Below are 19,713 nucleotides of genomic sequence, written 5' to 3' on the forward strand. Positions count from 1 at the left end.
TATATCTTACCTCAGGAAAGGTGCAGGCAGCCAGGTGTCTCCACAGACACTATATCTTACCTCAGGAAAGGTGCAGGCGGGCCAGGTGTCTCCACAGACACTATATCTTACCTCAGGAAAGGTGCAGGCGGGCCAGGTGTCTCCACAGACACTATATCTTACCTCAGGAAAGGTGCAGGCGGGCCAGGTGTCTCCACAGACACTGTATCTTACCTCAGGAAAGGTGCAGGCGGGCCAGGTGTCTCCACAGATACTGCGCTGGGACTCCAGGGTGTAGTTGAGGAGGTGGGCGTGGCAGGCGTTCACACTGTAGCGGCTGATGTTGAGGCGAGAGCCGATGCAGCTCCGCAGGTCGCGGGTGCTACAGGTGAACTATAAGCGGCGGGTCAAAGTAAGAGGAGAAGGAGAGAGAGGAGAAGTGGAAGAGGAACAATTGAGGATTGTACTGTGTCTGTAGAGCAGTGATGGTCAAACCTGCAGGATGTGAGGATATTGCGAAAGGGCCCCCAAATAATTGGCAAAACACCAAGATTTTAAAGGTCTGGTGACATAAAATAAAGTTTTTGTAATTTTTTTTAGCTCATTCTTTTTTTGTTTTTAGGTTTTCTGAGCTCAATTGCACCTCCCAAAAAACTGAACTTTTAACATTCAATAGATTTTCTGTGGTCTGGGGGTTTTTCTGGCTCAAACAAGTGCTCTGATTTGCCTGTGGACTGTGATGTAACAGTCCACAAATCCATAACAATGACATAACAATAATTTGCCAGCAGATGTCACTGTTGAGGGATTTTGCCTGTTTTCATTGCAGCTCAAAAGGCTTCAGAACACACAGAAAATCCACTGAATGAAGTTCAGGTTGTGCAGGGCGTAATTGAGGTCATAAAACCTAAAAATAAATAAAAGTCGGGAAGAGACCACCTAACTCCAAAATGTTCATTTTTTTGGGAAAATGATAAAAATATATTTTTAGGTCAATAAAATACTATTAATTCTGGATTAAATGACTTTAAACAAAACCCGAGATTTATCGTTATTGGCAAAGGAGGTTTGCAAGCGCGAATCCCGAGAAATCGCGGGTGTCTGGCAGATTGACTGGGTTTGACTCACCATGTTGACGAAAGCTGAGAGAAAGACGACGAGGATGGTGAAGACACCGACCAGGGTGCTGTGGAGCCTGGACTGGACTATCCTCTTGGAGAGCCTCTGCAGAGGCGCTGGGAAGAACTAGCAGCACCAAGACAAGGTAGAGGATGGGCAGGGAGAAAGCCTGAGTTATACTTAGTTTAACCCATTTTAGACATGAGGCCCATTCTAAAAGAAATATCTTCTAAATCAGTTTTCTGAAAAAACCCCAATGTTTCTATGTCAGCGGTGCTCAACCGTTTTCATGTCAAGCCAAGGACCCCGAGAATGATCTGTATTTGGCCACGGACCCCCCCCCCCCCCCCCCCATCTGAAAATGTGTTTTTCCAGGGACCCCCCCAAAAACGTTTGCTCTGAAAGAATATATATTCAAAGATTTGGGCCACATTTTCATGAATTTTACCAAAATAGCAGATTGTAGCACGGCACTCGGTGTGGCACTCGAACACCTTATACCGTTGCGGTTGAGAAAACCTCGTATCTCCATATTTAGATCTACGTGATTGTACTACAGCGTCACACAAACATATACACACCAGAGTAATATACGTATACGGTAGTACTAGCGTTGACTCCCATTGTAACAATGGAATGCAGAAGTGCTCATTCTATCTCTAAAATGACGCACCCCCCGAATTTGCATACCAAAGGTGCAAGGTTTGCATGCCCTATGGGATAGTTCCAGCCATAGGAGCAATGTTTGGAACTATAGCCCATAGGCACCCGCTTTGCGGCAAGATCAAAGCGTGTCGCTACTCTCCTGCTCTACACTCTGATACACACGTACCTACAGTACATGAGGTGTTGGAGCCAAATTGCCTTCCTATTTCATTCCATTTTGTTTATTTAAATGAATGCTGTGAAATTGCTAATTAATGACATCATGTCAGAGGGTGGGTGGTTACCTTGGTAACCATTATTACCCCTCAGTTGGGTGATGGCACGCAGGTGTGCGATAGGTGAAGCCAAACAGTTTTCGACCGTGACACTATTATGCTGTTTGTTGCTGGCGGCGTTCATGTCCTGTTATATATCAAGTGAGTTTATCGACGGCTCTACTGTATGTGAATAAATGGATTGACGTATCGGAAATGACACAACTCTCTGGACATTGAATTTTTATGAGCACACGTCAAACTTAAGCCAATACTATTTAGCCCCTCGCTGTAGGACCTATTGGTGAGACGATATCACGTAACATGTAGAATGTATTGTTATCCTTTGTTTTATGCATTTTTACACAACAAGTATAGACTTCTTAAACACCAAGACATCGTTGTTGTCTCCTTATATCTCCATATTTAACTTTTCATGTTTTTCTTTTTGAGTGGTGTAAACCACTCCTACAACTGGCTTTGTTAGTTTACGTGTCTGTTCATACCAAAAAATTAGCATGGTTGGTTTACGTTTCTGTTCGTACCAAAAAATTAGCATGGTTGCTACGGTCACCCAGTTCAACCGGGTGTGATTTCATTACGTCAGACATTACGTCAGACCACAGCTGATCAGGCTATTTAAGACCTTACACCACTCAGTTCACACGGGTGTGATTTTTTTATCAACAACCTACTTCATGATACAAGAGTGTCACACAAAAGTAGTGAAAATAGCAGATCTTACAAGCTTACAATGTGTCCCGATGCGACATGTTAGTAGCTTGTAGCTCGGCTGTTTTTACTATATATTTCGTTTTATTTAAATGATTATAAAAAAGGAATGGTTCTGGACATACAAGGTTCCCCCTGACATCCAACGATATGGAAATAATCCTATCTTAGAGGTCCCACGAACGGCATTGACCTCCAAGTCTCAACCAAGACATAAAATGTAAAATAACACAGCCCTGAATGTTTCCATACATAATGTATAACGGTGACTCAACAGATAAAACACTCTAATAACAACGCTAAAGTGGGGGGAGGCTGCCCGGGTCTTTTTCTATCATCTCTTATTTCCCTCACAACCTCTCGTCAGAGCCAGCGGAGTGAGAGAACCGGAAATTAATCTAAAAGGTTATCCCAAGGGCTGCCATGGGGTTTTTTATGGCCTCTGACGTCATCATCAGACCAACAGAGCTTTTCTTCAAAGACCAATAGCGGAGATAAACACCGGCTCCGAGTGAGGCAATTACTACTGTCTGTCAATGTGCCAGCTGTATACCGGCATACCTCACCAGGTGCATTGATGTGAAAGACACACACACACACAGTCACACACACACACACACACACACGCACGCACTAGTGGTGGAATCAAAAGAATCGATTCACTCAAATATCGCAATTTTGTTTTAATCGATTTTAAAGTTTCGTATATATTTGTTTAGTTTTCTGGCTGCATTGAAGTGTATAATTCAACTTTTCATGGTTTATATCGTTTATATCTAACTATAAATGCGCCACGTCTCTGTCTGTGTGTGTGTGTGTGTGTTTGTGTGTACGGTTGTAATGCACGTAACTCGAGAACCGTTTGCCCCACCGACTTCAAATTCGACTCGTTCCACCCCCCCGCATGGAGGGCAGTGCCCGGTATCAAGTCGGTCGGACACACGGTTGTCCAGAAACCACCACAAAAGGCTCTGGTCAGGCTCTCCCAGTGGGCCTAATGAGGCCAAGTCCCCTCACCTGTGCAATTTCCAGCATCTGCCTCAGCCAGTTGATTGCCATGGCAACCCCACACATGACAATAGTTGATTACTTAACCAGTCCACTTTTCACAGTTAAGACAGTCAGTTTGCCCTCTTCAGAAAGTTCAGACACAGGCAGATACAGAGATCTCCATGTGGGACACAGACAGACGGTTGCTACGACAAGTCGACAACGGGTATTATTAGGTTCCCAAGTTGCATCGTTCTCAAGTAGCCCGGTGGACGACGGGCACGTACGGGTCTAGTTCTATTAAAATGTTCTACTATAAAAATCGCAAATAAAATCGCAATATCGCATCACAACAATCATTGAATCGCATAATTGCTATGTAATTAAGAATCGCAATATAAATCGAAACGGCATCCTAGGTTTCGAGATTGTATAAAATTGGGAGGGAGTGAATTGTCCTACCCTTGCACGCACGCACGCACGCACGCACGCACGCACGCACGCACGCACGCACGCACGCACGCACGCGCAGAGAAGAAGAAAATCAATGGCAACCTCCTAGGTGTACAGCTGTAGTGCTGCTCATACACAACACGCTGTCATGTTGTCGTGATAAACGAGGCCTTCTCAGACAAATAAAACAGCACTGCATCAGAGGCTTCTGACTCCAGGTTTAGAAGCTAATATCGTCTACACCAGTGGTTCTCAAACATTTTCACGTCAAGGACCCACACATCGACATTCATTTTGGCTGTGGACCCTCCATCTATTTGCTGCCAGGGACTATAACAGAAGATGAGTTTACAATCTGTCCAGATTTTTCCCAAACATTTTGTTGCATTGTTGTGAACGTTGTGAGGCATGTGGCACTTCATTTCAAAGACAAGCGTTGTACTTCTGTCCCAAACAGACCAAAAAGTAGGCTATACTATGAAGTAACCAATTGAGTTCTTTTCTAAAATAGTGAAAATAGCTGCTCTAGTGCGATGCGATACATTTCTGTATGAGCTTGTACATTTGAATTTTTAATAGCTTATACTTTTGAATAGCCTCCTTCGTTATTAAAACTGAGAAATATTTGACCGGGAGTTTTTATTCTTTTTAACTCAATGACTGGAGTTGAGTACTTTATCCACCTGTTGCCCTACGTTTCGTCGTCTGAGTCAGTAGCATCCTTTTGGGGTGAGAAAGTTTCCAATATGAAATAACTGGGAGAGTTCTAAACGTGCTTGCCGATGGGAACAATTTGAAACGTCTCACTCTACATGCTTCTTAAATCCGTCCAATCACTTGGCTTCTTTTATTAGTTTTGGGCGGGAACCGATTTTGATGTTTTAAAGCATTATGTTATACTTCAGCTATTTTTGAAAAATCGTGAAAAATGTGCCTCAAATCTTTGAAGATATATTATTACAGAGTGAACATTTTTAACTCAAATCTTTGCTTCTGGGGAGGTCCCTGGAACAACATATTTTCAGATGGGGGGGTCTGCAGCCAAATACTACTAATTCTGGGGGTCCTTGACATGATAAAGGTTGAGCACCACTGACATAGAATCATAGGGTTTTAGAAAACTGTGAGGATTTAGACGCCTTTTTGTAGAATCGTCCTCAGGTCTAAATGGGTTCAAAGACATAATACCAACATGACTCTTCCTACTAGTCTGTACGTCATGTTTGAGACGTTGACGATGCAGAATAGATACTGCAGAGTTCCGATACCAGCATCTCTAGTTTTGACCAGTGGCGTATCCAGGAATTACGTTTTGGGCAGGCAAGATGTGTTAATTGTCGTCTCCCCGCGCACAACCGTAGCACTAAAGGTTTTCAAAGAGATATATACCTGCCAGACGAGTAGGATACAAAGGCTGAAAGGCTTGCATTTACATTCCAATGGGTGATTGAGTGTCGCGCTCTACCGCGACGGCCAATCAGCTGTCCATTAATAGTTATCAGGTCTTGTTTTTGTCCTCTTTTTTTCTCATTGTATGGATTTTGGCCAGGCCAGAAATGGATTTGGACAGGCGGACGCCTGCCCTCGCCTTATTGTAGATACGCCTCTGGTTTTGACCGGACAATACTCACCCCAAAACAGGAGTAGACGGTGGATATGAACATGACGATCATCAGGAGGACCAGACAGGTGACGAAGAAGCCTAGCATCATCATACTAGAACTGGGAGCAGAAAGAGTGCATGTGTGAGATTCTGTGTGTGTGTGTGTGTGTGTGTGTGTGTGTGTGTGTGTGTGTGTGTGTGTGTGTGTGTGTGTGTGTGTGTGTGTGTGTGTGTGTGTGTGTGTGTGCGCGCGCGCGTGCGTCCGTGCGTGCGTGCGTGCGTGCGTGGGTGCGTCATTGTGCATTGATTGAAATATTTATTAACAGTTTGCAGAATTACAGTACATTTCAAGTACAACTCAATACAATGTCACGATTTCCTTAGTGGCTTCACACAACATCTTTCAGACTTCCCCCCTGGTTCAAACACCCAGATCAAAAACAACACAGAGCACAAAATACAAAGACAATACAAAAACATGAGGTCCAACACAGTATACAGAACCATCCTATCGGTGGGGCAGTTTGTTTAATGCCGCGATGGCTGAGGGGACAAAACCCCTTATAAAATAATAGTTCAAAAGAGAATGGAGGTCAGTTTACAGATGGTAGAAAGTGTGTGTGTGTGTGTGTGTGTGTGGGGGGGGGGGGGGGGGTTGTTTATAAATCTCTCTCGGAGTGAGCTGTAATCACACCGAAATTGATTCGACATGCCTTTCATAGCTGCAGCATCCAGCTCGGTGCAAAGCAGCTTCATTAAAGCAGCAGTTTCATCTTTGTCCCCTTTAACGCATTTTGACCTGAGGACGATTTCTAAATCCTGACGGTTTTCTTGGAAAATCCATGTTTCTATGTCAGTCGTTCTCAGACATTTTTCATATCAAGGACCCCAAAAAATATATGTAATTGGCCGCCGGCCGCCATCTGAAAATATGTTGTTCCAGGGACCCACCCCCTAGAAGCAAAGATATGAGTTTAAAACGTTTGCTCTGAAAGAATATATATTGAAAGATTTGCGCCACATTTTTGCGATTTTTCAAAAATAGCAGACCTACAAGCTCGTAGCGCGGCACTCGGTGCCGCGCTATGAGCTTTGTAGATCTGCTATTTTTCAACAGCTAAAACACAACATAATGCTTTATAACACCAAAAGGGGTTCCCGCCCAGAATGAGTTAAAGCAGCAGTTTCATCATTGTCCCCTTTAAAGCAGCAGTTTCATCATTGTCCCCTCTAATGAGAACTGCCATCTAACGCATTGTTCTCTTTCTGCTCAGACTCACTGAGCCAGCCTTTTATGTCTTTCAAAACGATCGAATTTGACATTTCCTCTACAATGCAAAAAAGAAGGTCCCTATCGGGAGGGAGAGAGAATGAATGGCCTTTTCACAAGACCATCTGTGGAAGTGAAAGTGGTCCAAGGTTGGTTGGGGAGGGGGGTGGGTACTCACTCGGGAAGGATGACGATCTGGATGAAGCAGATGAAGAGGAAGACGAGGGAGGCACAGGCCACGTAGGCGCCGAACTTGGAGTCCACCTGCCTGGAGAACTGAAGGAGGTCGGAGGAAGTCAGAGAAAGAACAAAGCATCATCAACAGACAATAGAGGGTATGCGCGTGACATCATCATCAAACCAGGAAGTTATGCAGGAATGCCTAATGAGTGTCAAAAAACTACTTTCTGGCCTTGGCAGCCCATGAATCCAAACAGAAAAGTCCTATCTGATTTCATTAAACAACATTTAACAATGTTTAACTCACTTTGCCTATTGCTTTGCCACTCGATTTGCCACTCGATGTGCCATTCACTTTAAGCATGCGCATACCCTCTATAGTGTCGCAGTCCCGCCCCCTACCAGGGCCCAGGAAATGATTCCCCGTTCATTTTCCTCATAGACAATTCAAAAAGTTTTTATTTAAAGACCTTTTAAGCGTCGTACAAAGCCAACTCGAGTTGTGACAAATCATGACAACAAACAAAATTAGAAAGAAGAAGAAAACGGCAGGTTACAACACTTTTTTTCTTATTTTTCTTCTTTGTAATTATTTGTTTGGTCCAAAATATTGTGTTTGTTGTCATGATTTGTCACGTTGGCTTCGTACAACGCTTAAAAGGTCTTTAAATAAATACTTTTTGAAATGTCTATGGGAAAAATGCATTGGGAATTATTTCCTGGGCCTGGCGTGGTCATGAAAGGGGGCGGGACTGCAATGCTCTATAGTGCATGCTTTTAAAATATATTATATATACTCCACAAGTACAATATTTGTCTTTGAAATGTAGTGGAGTTGAAAGTCAACTATCCAAAAATACAAATACTCCAAGTAACACACAGATACAGAAAAATGTATTACGTGTAGTACTCAAGTACAGTAAATGGTTACTGTCAAACACTGGTTTATTTGTCTCACGCACACACGCACTGTCACATGCATGGGCGCACGCACGGTCACACACACACACACACACACACACACACACACACACACACACACACACACACACACACACACACACACACACACACACACACACACACACACACACACACACACACAAAAATAATAAACAAAAATAATAAACAAAAATAAACATCTTTAAATGGCGTCTTATTGTCTCGTTTGCCATTCTCCCCAACACGTTAGCGCTGACTTCCCAGTCTAGCCTTCCTCCTCTCTTGCAGGTGGAGTTTTGCCACCAGCTGCCAGAGCTGTATAATCTCCCTGCCATTCAAACCTCTCTCTATTCTCACTTTCTTTCCGTCTTCCTTTTCAACTGTGCTTTAATTGAAAAGGACCGCCCCCCCACAACACACTTCAAAGGACAGTAATTGGACACAGCTGGATTTCGAAGAGTGGAGTGCTGTGAGAAAGATTGCTTGTTGTGGCCAACTATACACGGTGTGATATTGGCAATGTGCGTGTGTTTGTTTGCTCACGCATGTGTGTGTGTCAGCTAGGGCATTCACTTCTAGTAATTTTTACTAGTTGACTAGTTGCCTAGTTTACTAGTCGACTAGTTGTTTAACCACATATTATGTTTTCTTTTTTAAAAAACGTTTTTTTTTTTGTTTTGTTTTTTAAATAAATATTTGTACATTTAAAAACTGTGTACATGGTGACTATAACTATAATCTACCTGATCTTGAGGCCTACAAAATCGGGGAAAAAAAAACTAGTCAACTAGTACCAACAAGGTCGACTAGTTGCTTAATGCCCTAGTGTCAGCGGCATATCTACAATAAGGCGAGGACAGGCGGGGCCACCTGTCCAATTCCATGTATGCCTGGTCCACTATCCATACACTGAGACAAATCAGACCAGTCTGAAGTGAGCGGTGCAACAGTGCCCCCTGTTGGTACTCCCTAAACATAGGGACACGTACTCATTGCTGTTCCTTGGAGTGGTTGCACCATAGATATTAAAAATATAGATGCCTCATTGGGCGTTGCAGTTCGTTGGAGCCATGTGTGTGCAAGAGGGGGCGTGTGTGTGTGTGTGTGTGTGTGTGTGTGTGTGTGTGTGTGTGTGTGTGTGTGTGTGTGTGTGTGTGTCTGCTATTTTCAAATGGTCGAAATGTAAAGTATATATAGGGCTGAAGTTGTTTTGTATCAATCAAAATCTACAAAGTAACTAGTAACTAAAGTTTTCAAAAAATTTTAATGGAGTACAAGTACAATATTTGCCTCTGAAATGTAGTGCAGTACAGAAGTAAAAGTACCTCAAAACAGTTTTTGGCTGCTTTTTCTGCTCATTTTACACCCTAACCCTAACCCACTTGAAAATAGCCCTTGTTGTCTCCACCAGGCCGAAGGCATGGGGAGAGAGTATGTTTTGTTGTCTCCACCAGGCCGAAGGCATGGGGAGAGAGTATGTTTTGCACTCCGTCCGTGTGTGTGTGTGTGTGTGTGTGTCCGTCCGTCCGTCCGTGTGTGTGTGTCCGTCCGTCCTTCCGTCCGTCTGTTACCAGCTAATCTCCGGCACCGTTAACCTGGTCGATGCCAAACTTTGCACACACACTCCCTGGATGCCAACGATGAACCTCTGCCCCGCATTTTCCAGAACGGCCTGTTATAGCGCCACCATGAGGCAGCTTTTCACATTTTTTACCTAAAACTGCACCAATCTGCGTGAAACGTTGCATGCACACTCCCTAGAGGCCAAGGACAAACCTTTGACCTGCATTTTCCGCATCTGCCTTTTATAGCGCCACCAGGAGGCCGACTTTTGTAAAACACATTTTTTGATATTACTCCTCCAGATTCTGTCCAAAAATCTCACAAATCGTTACACAGTATCTCTATGGTCATGTGCTCAAGTCGGATCTGTCCGATATTTCATATTCCATCCTAATTGGCTATAATTGGCTTTCACAGTTTGCAAGATTGCCCCGTTTTGAACAAAAGCCTCAAATCATGAACGCAGCATGCAATTTACGTGAAATCTTTCACACATTTTCTTACTAGGCTGAGGAATATATCCCACCCTTTTCACATTGGCCTGTTATAGCGCCACCAACAGGTTGATTTTTGCAAAACACATTTTTGGAACAAAATGCCTCAAGTCATCCAATTGCCATCAAAGGCAAACATGTTTATATTACTCCTAAACATTTTGCCAAACATCTCACACAGTCCTATCCTCCTGGTGGAGACCTGTGCCCAGAAGGGCACTTTTTCTAGTTGAAAATATTTTCAGCATGCAACCAAGTGTAAAATGAGTTGAGTAAACTTAGTTTTCATTTAGTTTCCATTTAGTCAGTGAAAAAAGGTAGTCGACGAACATTTTTCGTCTTAAGTTTTAGTCGACGAAAACAACACTGCTTACTTTCCACCACTAGCACGCATCCATACCTTTTTCTCCAGGTCAGGTTCGCGAAAGGTCAGCAGGAACTTCTTGACGTGCTCCGAGCGCAGCCGGTCGATGCTGCGCGCGTCGATGGCTCGGCCCAGGAACTCGTCCACCTCGTCCTCGGGGTTGAGGTTTTCTTGCGTGTTTCTGAAAATGAAATGTCTAGATCAGGGGTTCTCAACCCGTGGGTCGCGACCCCTCGGGGGGGGGTCGCCAAATTATTTTAGGGGGTCCCCAAATTATTAAAAAATAAATAAAAAAATAGCAGACCTACAAGCTTGTAGCGCGCCACTCGGTGGCGCGCTATGAGCTTGTAGATCTGCTATTTTTCAATAGCTAAATTATAACAATGCTTAAAACACCAAAAGGGGTTCCCGCCCAAAATGGTTTAAGGTTATTGTAGCAGTCAATTTATATTGGGGGTCGGGAGGGGGTGGGGCGGGGGTCCCGAGACATTGCCAAAGCATTGCCGGGGGTCCCCGGCCAAAAACGTTGAGATAACGTTCTAGATAACACAAGACGAGACCAGCTGTTGTTTGCCTCTCAGGGGATGCCGAGTGTATGTATGTATGCTAGCAGCTCTACTGTTTTCTCATTGTTGTCCGTCCGTCTCATCTGTACAGCTAATCTCCGGGCGCCGTTGTTGGTCAATGCCATGCCAAACTGTGCACAACACACACTCCCTGGATGCCAACGACGAACCTCTGCCCCAAACTTTCCAGAACGGCCTGTGATTCTTATATGCGGGGAAGAGTCTTCAGTGAATCCCCGCTATGAGGCTGGCCAAGCCAGGCTACCCGGCCATGCCCGAGTAGTGCTTTACCCCACGCCAGGATAAACATTGTTGATGGGAAAGCCCATGGCGGAGAAGAGCAAAAGCATTTTTTGGGACATAACTGCTCCATGCGGTCTTATGTTAATGAACTCGAAAAGATTAATTATTTTGCCACGATAATCACCACCATTATTAACCACTTATACCCTGTATCCATATATACAGCACCATAGGGCAAATAGTGAAAATAGAAGACCTACAACTTGAAGTTCACAGTGCACCCCAAATGCAATGAGTTGTAAGCTTGTAGATTTGATATGTGTGTGCTTTTTGACAAAGTTTAAATCTTTGAAAAGATTTGTAAGATTTCGCCTAGGTAATGACATGCCCAAAACACCAGGTGGAAAATGGTTAACACAAGCAGCCCACAGCTAACCTGACTCCGCCAGATGGGGCAGCAGAGAGTACACTGGGCATACACAGTGCTGCCTTGATCCCGCCTCTAGCTGCCGCTGATTGGCCAGGCCGTTTGGTGGCCGGAGCATCAAGTCTGCCTGAGAGTTCCCAGATGGGAGCAGGAGGGGGGGAACCCAGTGTACTCTCTGCTGCCCCATCTGGCAGAGTCAGGTTAGCCCACAGCGGCACACAGGAAAAAAGACTCGAGATTGGGTGCGGGAGGGAGGGAGGGTACATGAGCAGCTATACTCACTTATCCTTGGGGTCTTCGAATCCCTAGAAAGACAGGAAAGAAGATGAAATGGAAAAAAGAGGGACTATTAGGAGTGTGAAAAGACATTATCTATAGGACTCAAGTATAATCTGACAGGAATACATGCAGGCCCCCCGACTGGCTCACACAAAGGCCCACTTTATCCGGGACATGTCCCGGAAGGACAAAGTTCAAATTCATTTGAAGAAATCCACCAATAAAAGGAGGAAATTAAATCTGTTCAGACGACGACCGGTCGTTCGGGTATGGGCTTAGAGAGAGGAAGAGAATGCAGGCCAACGTGGTGATTTCACCAGTGGTGGAAAAAGTACTCAATTGTTTTAAAAGTACCAATACTGCAATTTAGAACTACTTCGTTACAAGTAAAAGTACGGAATTGAAAATGTACTTGAGTTAAAGTACAAAAGTATCGCCATCAAAATGTACTTAAAGTACTAAAAGTAAAAGTATTCATATTGCAGAATGTCCCATTTCACAAGTTCAAAATGTGTAGAAAATCTATTGAAAATTGTAGATCTGCTATTTTCAAATGGCCGAAATGTATAGGGTTGAAGTGGTTAATGTATGTTTTCTAATCAAAATTTAAATCGCCAAAGTAACTAAAGTTTTCAAATAATTGTAGTGAAGTAAAAGTAAAAATTTTGGCTCCTAGATGTAGTAGAAGTAGAAGTGAAAGTACTGGAAATTGGAAATACTCAAGTAAAGTACAAATACCTCAATATCTTACTTAAGTACAGTACTTAAGTAAAAGTACTTAGGAAAGTATTCCACCACTGGATTTCACTACAACAATGTTGGACAAGCCCGTCAGATTCTGTGTGCTTTGTGTAGTATTTCTTTTTTTTAAATGTATAATACGTGTAACGTGACACAGTTTTTACAAATGAATACCAGGTTAAGAGTTCAGTCCTCACTACGGTTATAGAGAAAACAGTATTCAACCTCATTCATAGAATTTCATTTAATGAACATTTTTGTGTAGCTACAGTTTTCATTTCAGCTACAGTCAGCACCCGAGGCGTGAGACTATTCCGAGGTGAAAATATGGCAAAATTGCACATCTCTAAGTTCCACAACATGGCGTGATTGTTGTGAGCTTGTAGATTGTCAATTTTCAATGAAGATATTTTGTAGAGGGAAAAAAAAATCACACCCGTGTGAACTGAGTCGTGTAAGGTCTTATATAGACGGATCAGCTGTGGTCTGACGTAATGTCTGACGTAATGAAATCACACCCGTGTGAACTGGGTGACCATAGCAACCATGCTCATTTTTTGGTACGAACAGACAGACAGACAGACAGACACGTAAACTAACAAAGCCAGTTGTAGGAGTGGTTTACACCACTCAAAAATAGGAGGGGGGCTATAGTATAGATTAGAACCATGGGGGCCTTAACCCATTTAGACCTGGGAACGATTCTACAAAATTGTCTTCTAAATCATGACAGTTATCTGAAAACCCTATGTTTCTATGTCAGTCGTTCTCAAACATTCTCATGTCAAGGCCCCCCAAGATTATATGCATTTGGCCGCCGACCCCCATCTGAAAATATGTTGTTCCGGGGACCTCCCAGAAGCAAAGATTTGAGTTAAAAACGTTTGCTCTGAAAGAATATACATTCAAAGATTTGCGCCACATTTTCACGAATATTCTAAAATAGCAGACCTACAAGCTCGTAGCGCGGCACTCGGTGCCGCGCTATGAGCTTGTAGATCTGCTATTTTTCAATAGCTAAAGTGTAACATAATGCTTAAAACACCAAAAGGGGTTCCCGTTCAGAATGGCTTAACACAGCGAGCAGGGAAAGAAGTGCACTTCACTAGAAAGGTAAGTGTTGTTATAAATATTTCAAAGTCAAGACAATGAGATGAAAGTTACAGTAGTTTGAGATGAAAGTTGGTAATTAGACTCACTAGACCCACTCCCTCATTACGATTCACACTTAATTAACACTAATAGAAGAAGCCTTGTGCAAGCGGTCATTATGGCAGTGGTGACACAGGTTAATTATACCAGCAAAGGCTGGCTCTAAATGTGTGCCACCACTGCCCTCTTGTGGATACACACAACAATACAAGGCAATAGTTTGGGTAGCCTACTATGGGCTCTTTAAAACTAGTAAACTAAATGAACTAAATACTAATGTATTTGACAGGGATCGGATCTGTACTGGGTCAGATTTTGCAAGAGAAGAGATATCTACAGGCGCACAATGTTGTAGCTCTGCTATTTAAACAAACATCTTGTTTGGGGGGGGGGGTATGCCAGATGCCTGTCTGCCTGTCTACCTGCCTAACCTGCCTGCCTGTCTGCCTGCCTGCCTGCCTGCCTGCCTGCCTGTCTGTCTGTCTGTCTGTCTGTCTGTCTGTCTGTCTGTCTCAGACAGAGACGAGGACTACAGTAAGAATCAACGTCCCTCTTCCCTATCTGCCGTGCATGTGTGTATGTATGCACAGCCACGCGTGCACACGCGCACGCACGCACGCACGCACGCACGCACGCACGCACGCACGCACGCACGCACGCACGCACTCAAAGAAACATTCTCCCATGCCCTTCGCCTGTCTGTGTCTGTTTCTATGCTCTCGCGCCAATCGCTTGTCGCTTACTTTATCTTTACTGGGTGCTGGGTGATTTATGAGCAATGTAGAGAAGGAGAGGCGAAGAGACAGTGAGAGAGGGAAGGAGAGCGACGTGCACAGACAGAGAGAGAGAGAGAGAGAGAGAGAGAGAGGACAGGATGGGCCAGATTTACAGTACGTTCCAGGTCGACAGGTCGCCACCATCTCAGCAACCAGATTTATACTTAAGTGTTGCTCACCGACCGAACAAACCCCAAAACTGCCATTTATTTTGTGTTTAAATTACATACATTTACTATTCGTTCACATCCGACAACACAGAGGCTGCCCCCCGGGCTCAGAACTCTCAGAAAGTCACGCTCAGAGAGTCATATAGTGAAACCGTCATGTATCATAATGTAATGCTCTGTCGATGTCTCGCGGTGAAAGGAACAGATCTGAATGCTAAACGACGCCTGTCACAAGAATCTGTCACTTTGGCCTCGTCGTGTTAATTCGGCACTCGACGCGCTCAGCGGGGTGCGAGGACATGTCTGACAGCTCGTAATCATCATTCACCGCACCGCAAGCCACGCACGCACGCACGCACGCACGCACGCACGCACGCACGCACGCACGCACGCACGCACGCACGCACGCACGCACGCACGCACGCACGCACGCACGCACGCACGCACGCACGCACGCACGCACGCACGCACGCACGCACGCACGCACGCACGCACGCACGCACGCACGCACGCACGCACGCACACACACACACACACACACACACACACACACACACACACACACACACACACACACACACACACGGTCGGAACACCCAACGTTGGTGGGATCTGCAACAGGCTCCACAAAAAAGACTGCACAGCAAAATCCGCCTCATTTTGTACACTTTCAGGGTTGAATTAACACCCTCAATGGTCAATTTAAAAAAAATAGCAGACCTACAAGCTCGTAGCGCGCCACCGAGTGGCACGCTATGAGCTTGTAGATCTGCCATTGTTAATTCAACCCTGAAAGTTAAATTCACACACTGTAAGTTTGATTTTGAATCAACCAGTAAACCACTGTCACCTTGGCGTGCCAATACAAAATTTGAACAATTTATAAAGTATTTTTGAAAAGCTTGTCGATCAGCTATTTTTTTTAAATATTGTTTGTTGGTTAAATGTTCCAGTTATGAAGTGGTTACAACTTTAAAAATGCTCTGGCCTGCTGTGCTGTGGATGAAATAGAAATTTGAACAATTTTAGAAAATATTTCGAAAAGATCTACAATCTCGATCAGCTATTTTTGAAATATTGCTTGTGGTTTAATGTTCCAGTTATGAAGTGGTTACAACTTTAAAAATGCTCTGGCCTGCTGTGCTGTTTGAAATAGAGTTGTTGCATGGATATTACACAGAAATGGGGTTGCAGCCGCAGGGACAACTAATGTAAGTCTATTACTTTGTGACCAAACGCAATATATATAAAGACATTCAACGCTGCCGAGACAGCGAGGGAGAGAGAAAGAGTGTGAGAGAAAAAATGGGAGAGTGGGCCGACAACTAAAGATAACAAGCAAAAGATAAGTGTGTGCGTGCGTGCGTGCGTGCGTGCGTGCGTGCGTGCGTGCATCTCTGCTCATGAGTCAGATGGGCTTTGTGGGTGGCCAGAGAGTGGGAGATGTAAATAAAGCGATGGAAGCAAAATAGCCACATCACATTAACACCAAGCCAACCCCCCTGTCCTTATAAGCTCCTTGTTCTATACCTAAAGCGAACCCCCTTGGGGAGTTTGCACCAGTCTTTTTTTCTTCTTCTTCTTCTTCTACCCACCCTGCTTAAGAGTGTGAATGGAGTGACAGCTTGTTTTGGTTCCAACAACATGGCTGCTCATGTTTACCGACCACCTCCCTGACTGGCCCTCAAAAGCCACTCCCAGCATTGCGTGTGCATGTATGTCCCGTCCCCCTCACCACACACATATACACACACACACACACGCACGCACGCACGCACGCACGCACGCACGCACGCACGCACGCACGCACGCACGCACGCACGCACGCACGCACAAGGGTCTTCTAGGTGTTAAAAATACATAGCCTTTGCCACCGGGATGATGGACGAGAGGTTGGTGTGTGGATGTGTGCTGGGTGGGAATCACTGAGCTGCAGTTTTAAACGCTGACCTTTTTTACCCATTATCATCGTGTCATCTAGTCGCTTTTGATACAGATATTAGCTTGTTACGTTCTGCAAATGAGGGAATACCTTCTTGAACGAGCTCTTAACTTGTTTTCAAGCAGATAAAGGGTTCATTGAGGAGATTCCAATTGGACCCTTAAAGGTCTGTAACCTTGAGAGTTATGGGCGGTTCTTGAAATTGAAAACCACCGAACAAAGACTTGGGGCCCTATTTTGCACATTATAGGGCTCCATTTTCGTCACCGCTAAACCCCTTATCCCTAAACTTCTTTGCCTTTTTTTTTTTTTCTAGTTCAACTAGCCAATCTACATTGACATGTTGTGAGCTTGTAGACTGGCCATTTCTATTCAAAAATGTTTTTCAAAATAGTAAAAAAAGGCAAAGAAGTTTAGGGATAAGGGGTTTAGCGGTGACGAAAATGGAGCCCCTTATCTCCAGGTCTTAATTGGTAATTAAGTAATAATGGCACGGTTGGCACCACCTTATGCGTAAACAATATTTGCGTGACCCACGCAAACCTGCCACTCAAAGTGGCTCGCAATGCCAGCATATTTAGTGCCTGCTGGGGGACTGTTTAAATGTTAATTTACCGCTATGCGGTATGCTGTTTTCTATCTAGTGTGTAATGCAGAGCTAGAGAAATGGGGAGAGCCCTTTTAGTGAACAAACTCTACATCAAATATTGCTATGGGAATACACAATAGAGCTATAACACTTATTTTGACAAAATTAATTAAAATCACTTCTGCACACTTCTGCCGAGGCCCACCGAGGCCTACGGAGCGACCCGATCAGTGTTTTGATTAGCGGGAGCTTGAATTCATGTTTAATTAGGCTCTGATCATGCCTATACTTCATCTCATTATGAGCCATAATGTCAATAAAGACGGCCTGCAAGGTGTGCAATTAAACCTCGGGCTAACCATCTGTGGCGTCCAAACTGTTAACGAGGACTCAATTATAATTATGAGGATATAGGGTGAAAAGGTCCTTTATCGTCTCAGGTTCTTACCAGTGTTGTTTTTGGCAGCACATTTCTATTTTAGTTTAGTCATAGTCTTTAATTTAGTTTTAGTCATATTTTAGTCACCTGGAATATTTTAGTGTTAGTCTAGTTTTAGTCGGCTAAATATCATACGATTTTAGTCGACTAAATCTACAGTAAATTTAGTTGACTAAAATGAATTTTGGCGGGCCTCGATGCCGTTGAAAATAGCAGAAAATAGCAGATCTACAAGCTCACAACGCGTCGCGTAGATCTGCTATTTTCAGCATGCAACCAAGTGTAAAATGACTTATACTGGACCTCTTCTCCACTAGTCCCTTCCGAACAATTTAGTCTAGTTTTTATGTGTTGACGAAATTGTCAATAGTTCTCGTCTGTTCGAGTCGAGGAAATCAACCCAGGTTCTTACCATCCTCTTCATCTCCTTGGAGACCTGGTTCCCCCCCAGGTGGTTGTAGAAGGGCCTGTCGGTCCAGTGGCCTGTGTTGTGGGAGACAGAGTTGGCCCTCTGACGGTTCATCTTGGCTATCATGGCCTTCTCTTCTTTCTGCGGTGAACAATGTTGGGGTGTTAGCATTTTTTTCCATTTCATTGAAAAGGTTACATAATACAGTATGACTTATAAAAGCTGCTATAATCAATAATATGTCAACATTTTAATGACCTTTTTTTTCCCTTTTTTTTTGTATTCAGACAGTCAGCAATGGGTAGAACGCTCCCAACAAATGTAGTCTCTGGGACACATCTAGGGGCCGCAATCTGCATTCAAAGATGTTCCTAGAAGCTTTGTCATTGGTCGATTTGCCTGTCTGCTTCCTGATTGGTTAGTCTTTGCGACCAGGTTTTTTTCGGCCAATGACAAAGCTTCTATAGGAACATCTTTGAATGCAGATTGCGGCCCCTAGATTGTGTCACAGATACTTTTTTGGGGGAGCTTTTTACCCATTGCTGGCTGTCTGAATAAAAAATAATTACAATTTTGACATATTATTATTTCTTATGGCAGCTTTAATATCACTCAGACAAAATAGCTGAAATATTATAATAGACATAAGCCAAAGGATCTATGCTGGAATGCCGTTACATTTCGTGTTCTTCTCCCTTATCTGCAATGTATTCTACGCAGAAAAAGAAAATGTATTATTTTAAGCATGAGTTTTATTATTGCAAGTTACTGTTTGGGGTTCAATCTGACCTAATTGAGAGTGACAGGAAAAATAAATCAAATCTGCGTTTGGTATTAGTGTAGGAAATGTCAGTCTCTACTGTATCTTCAGTCAGTCTGTGTCTCGAGCTACTACGACCATGCCATATACTGTACATACACCGATCCGGTGAAAATGCAGCCCCCAAAAAGCAGTTTTGGACATACTGTACAAAGTATCAACCCTGACAGCGATGATATGCTATCTTGTAGCCGTGGCTTGTGATAGTGCTGGAGAACACAGATATATCTGATACAAGCATGTGAGGCCATAAATAAACCCGAGCTCGTGCGGTGGAACACCCAATAAATCCACTGCTCGCCGACACACAGTTCGCACGGGGAAGGATTCCCCACAGTTTATGAAATAAGGATATATGGGCCTGTTGGCGTCATGAAATATGGCTCTGCCATTAACCCATTGAGACCTGGAACGCATCCATGTCACGTTAGCGTTTAACCACATTAACCATTAACCCATTTTGGGGCGGGAACCCGTTTTGGTGTTTTAAACATTGTTATAATTTAGCTATTGAAAAATAGCAGATCTACAAGCTCATAGCGCGCCACCGA

General features: G+C 43.8%; 1 protein-coding gene across 1 annotated transcript in view; it reads right to left on the reverse strand.

Annotated features, from left to right (window-relative positions):
- The window catches only part of adcy5 (adenylate cyclase 5), a 142,308-nt gene that overhangs the window by 12,346 nt on the left and 110,249 nt on the right, over positions 1-19,713 (reverse strand). Inside the window, exons 8-14 of the mRNA XM_079518770.1 lie at positions 18,346-18,483; positions 12,128-12,150; positions 10,646-10,790; positions 7,245-7,342; positions 5,825-5,915; positions 1,108-1,224; positions 214-372 (exon numbers count right to left, since the gene is read on the reverse strand). Coding sequence (XP_079374896.1) covers positions 214-372; positions 1,108-1,224; positions 5,825-5,915; positions 7,245-7,342; positions 10,646-10,790; positions 12,128-12,150; positions 18,346-18,483 — 771 coding nt within the window. The remainder of the gene's footprint in view (positions 1-213; positions 373-1,107; positions 1,225-5,824; positions 5,916-7,244; positions 7,343-10,645; positions 10,791-12,127; positions 12,151-18,345; positions 18,484-19,713) is intronic.

The sequence above is a fragment of the Electrona antarctica genome (assembly GCF_951216825.1).
Source record: "Electrona antarctica genome assembly, chromosome: 13".
Classification (NCBI taxonomy): Eukaryota; Metazoa; Chordata; class Actinopteri; order Myctophiformes; family Myctophidae; genus Electrona; species Electrona antarctica.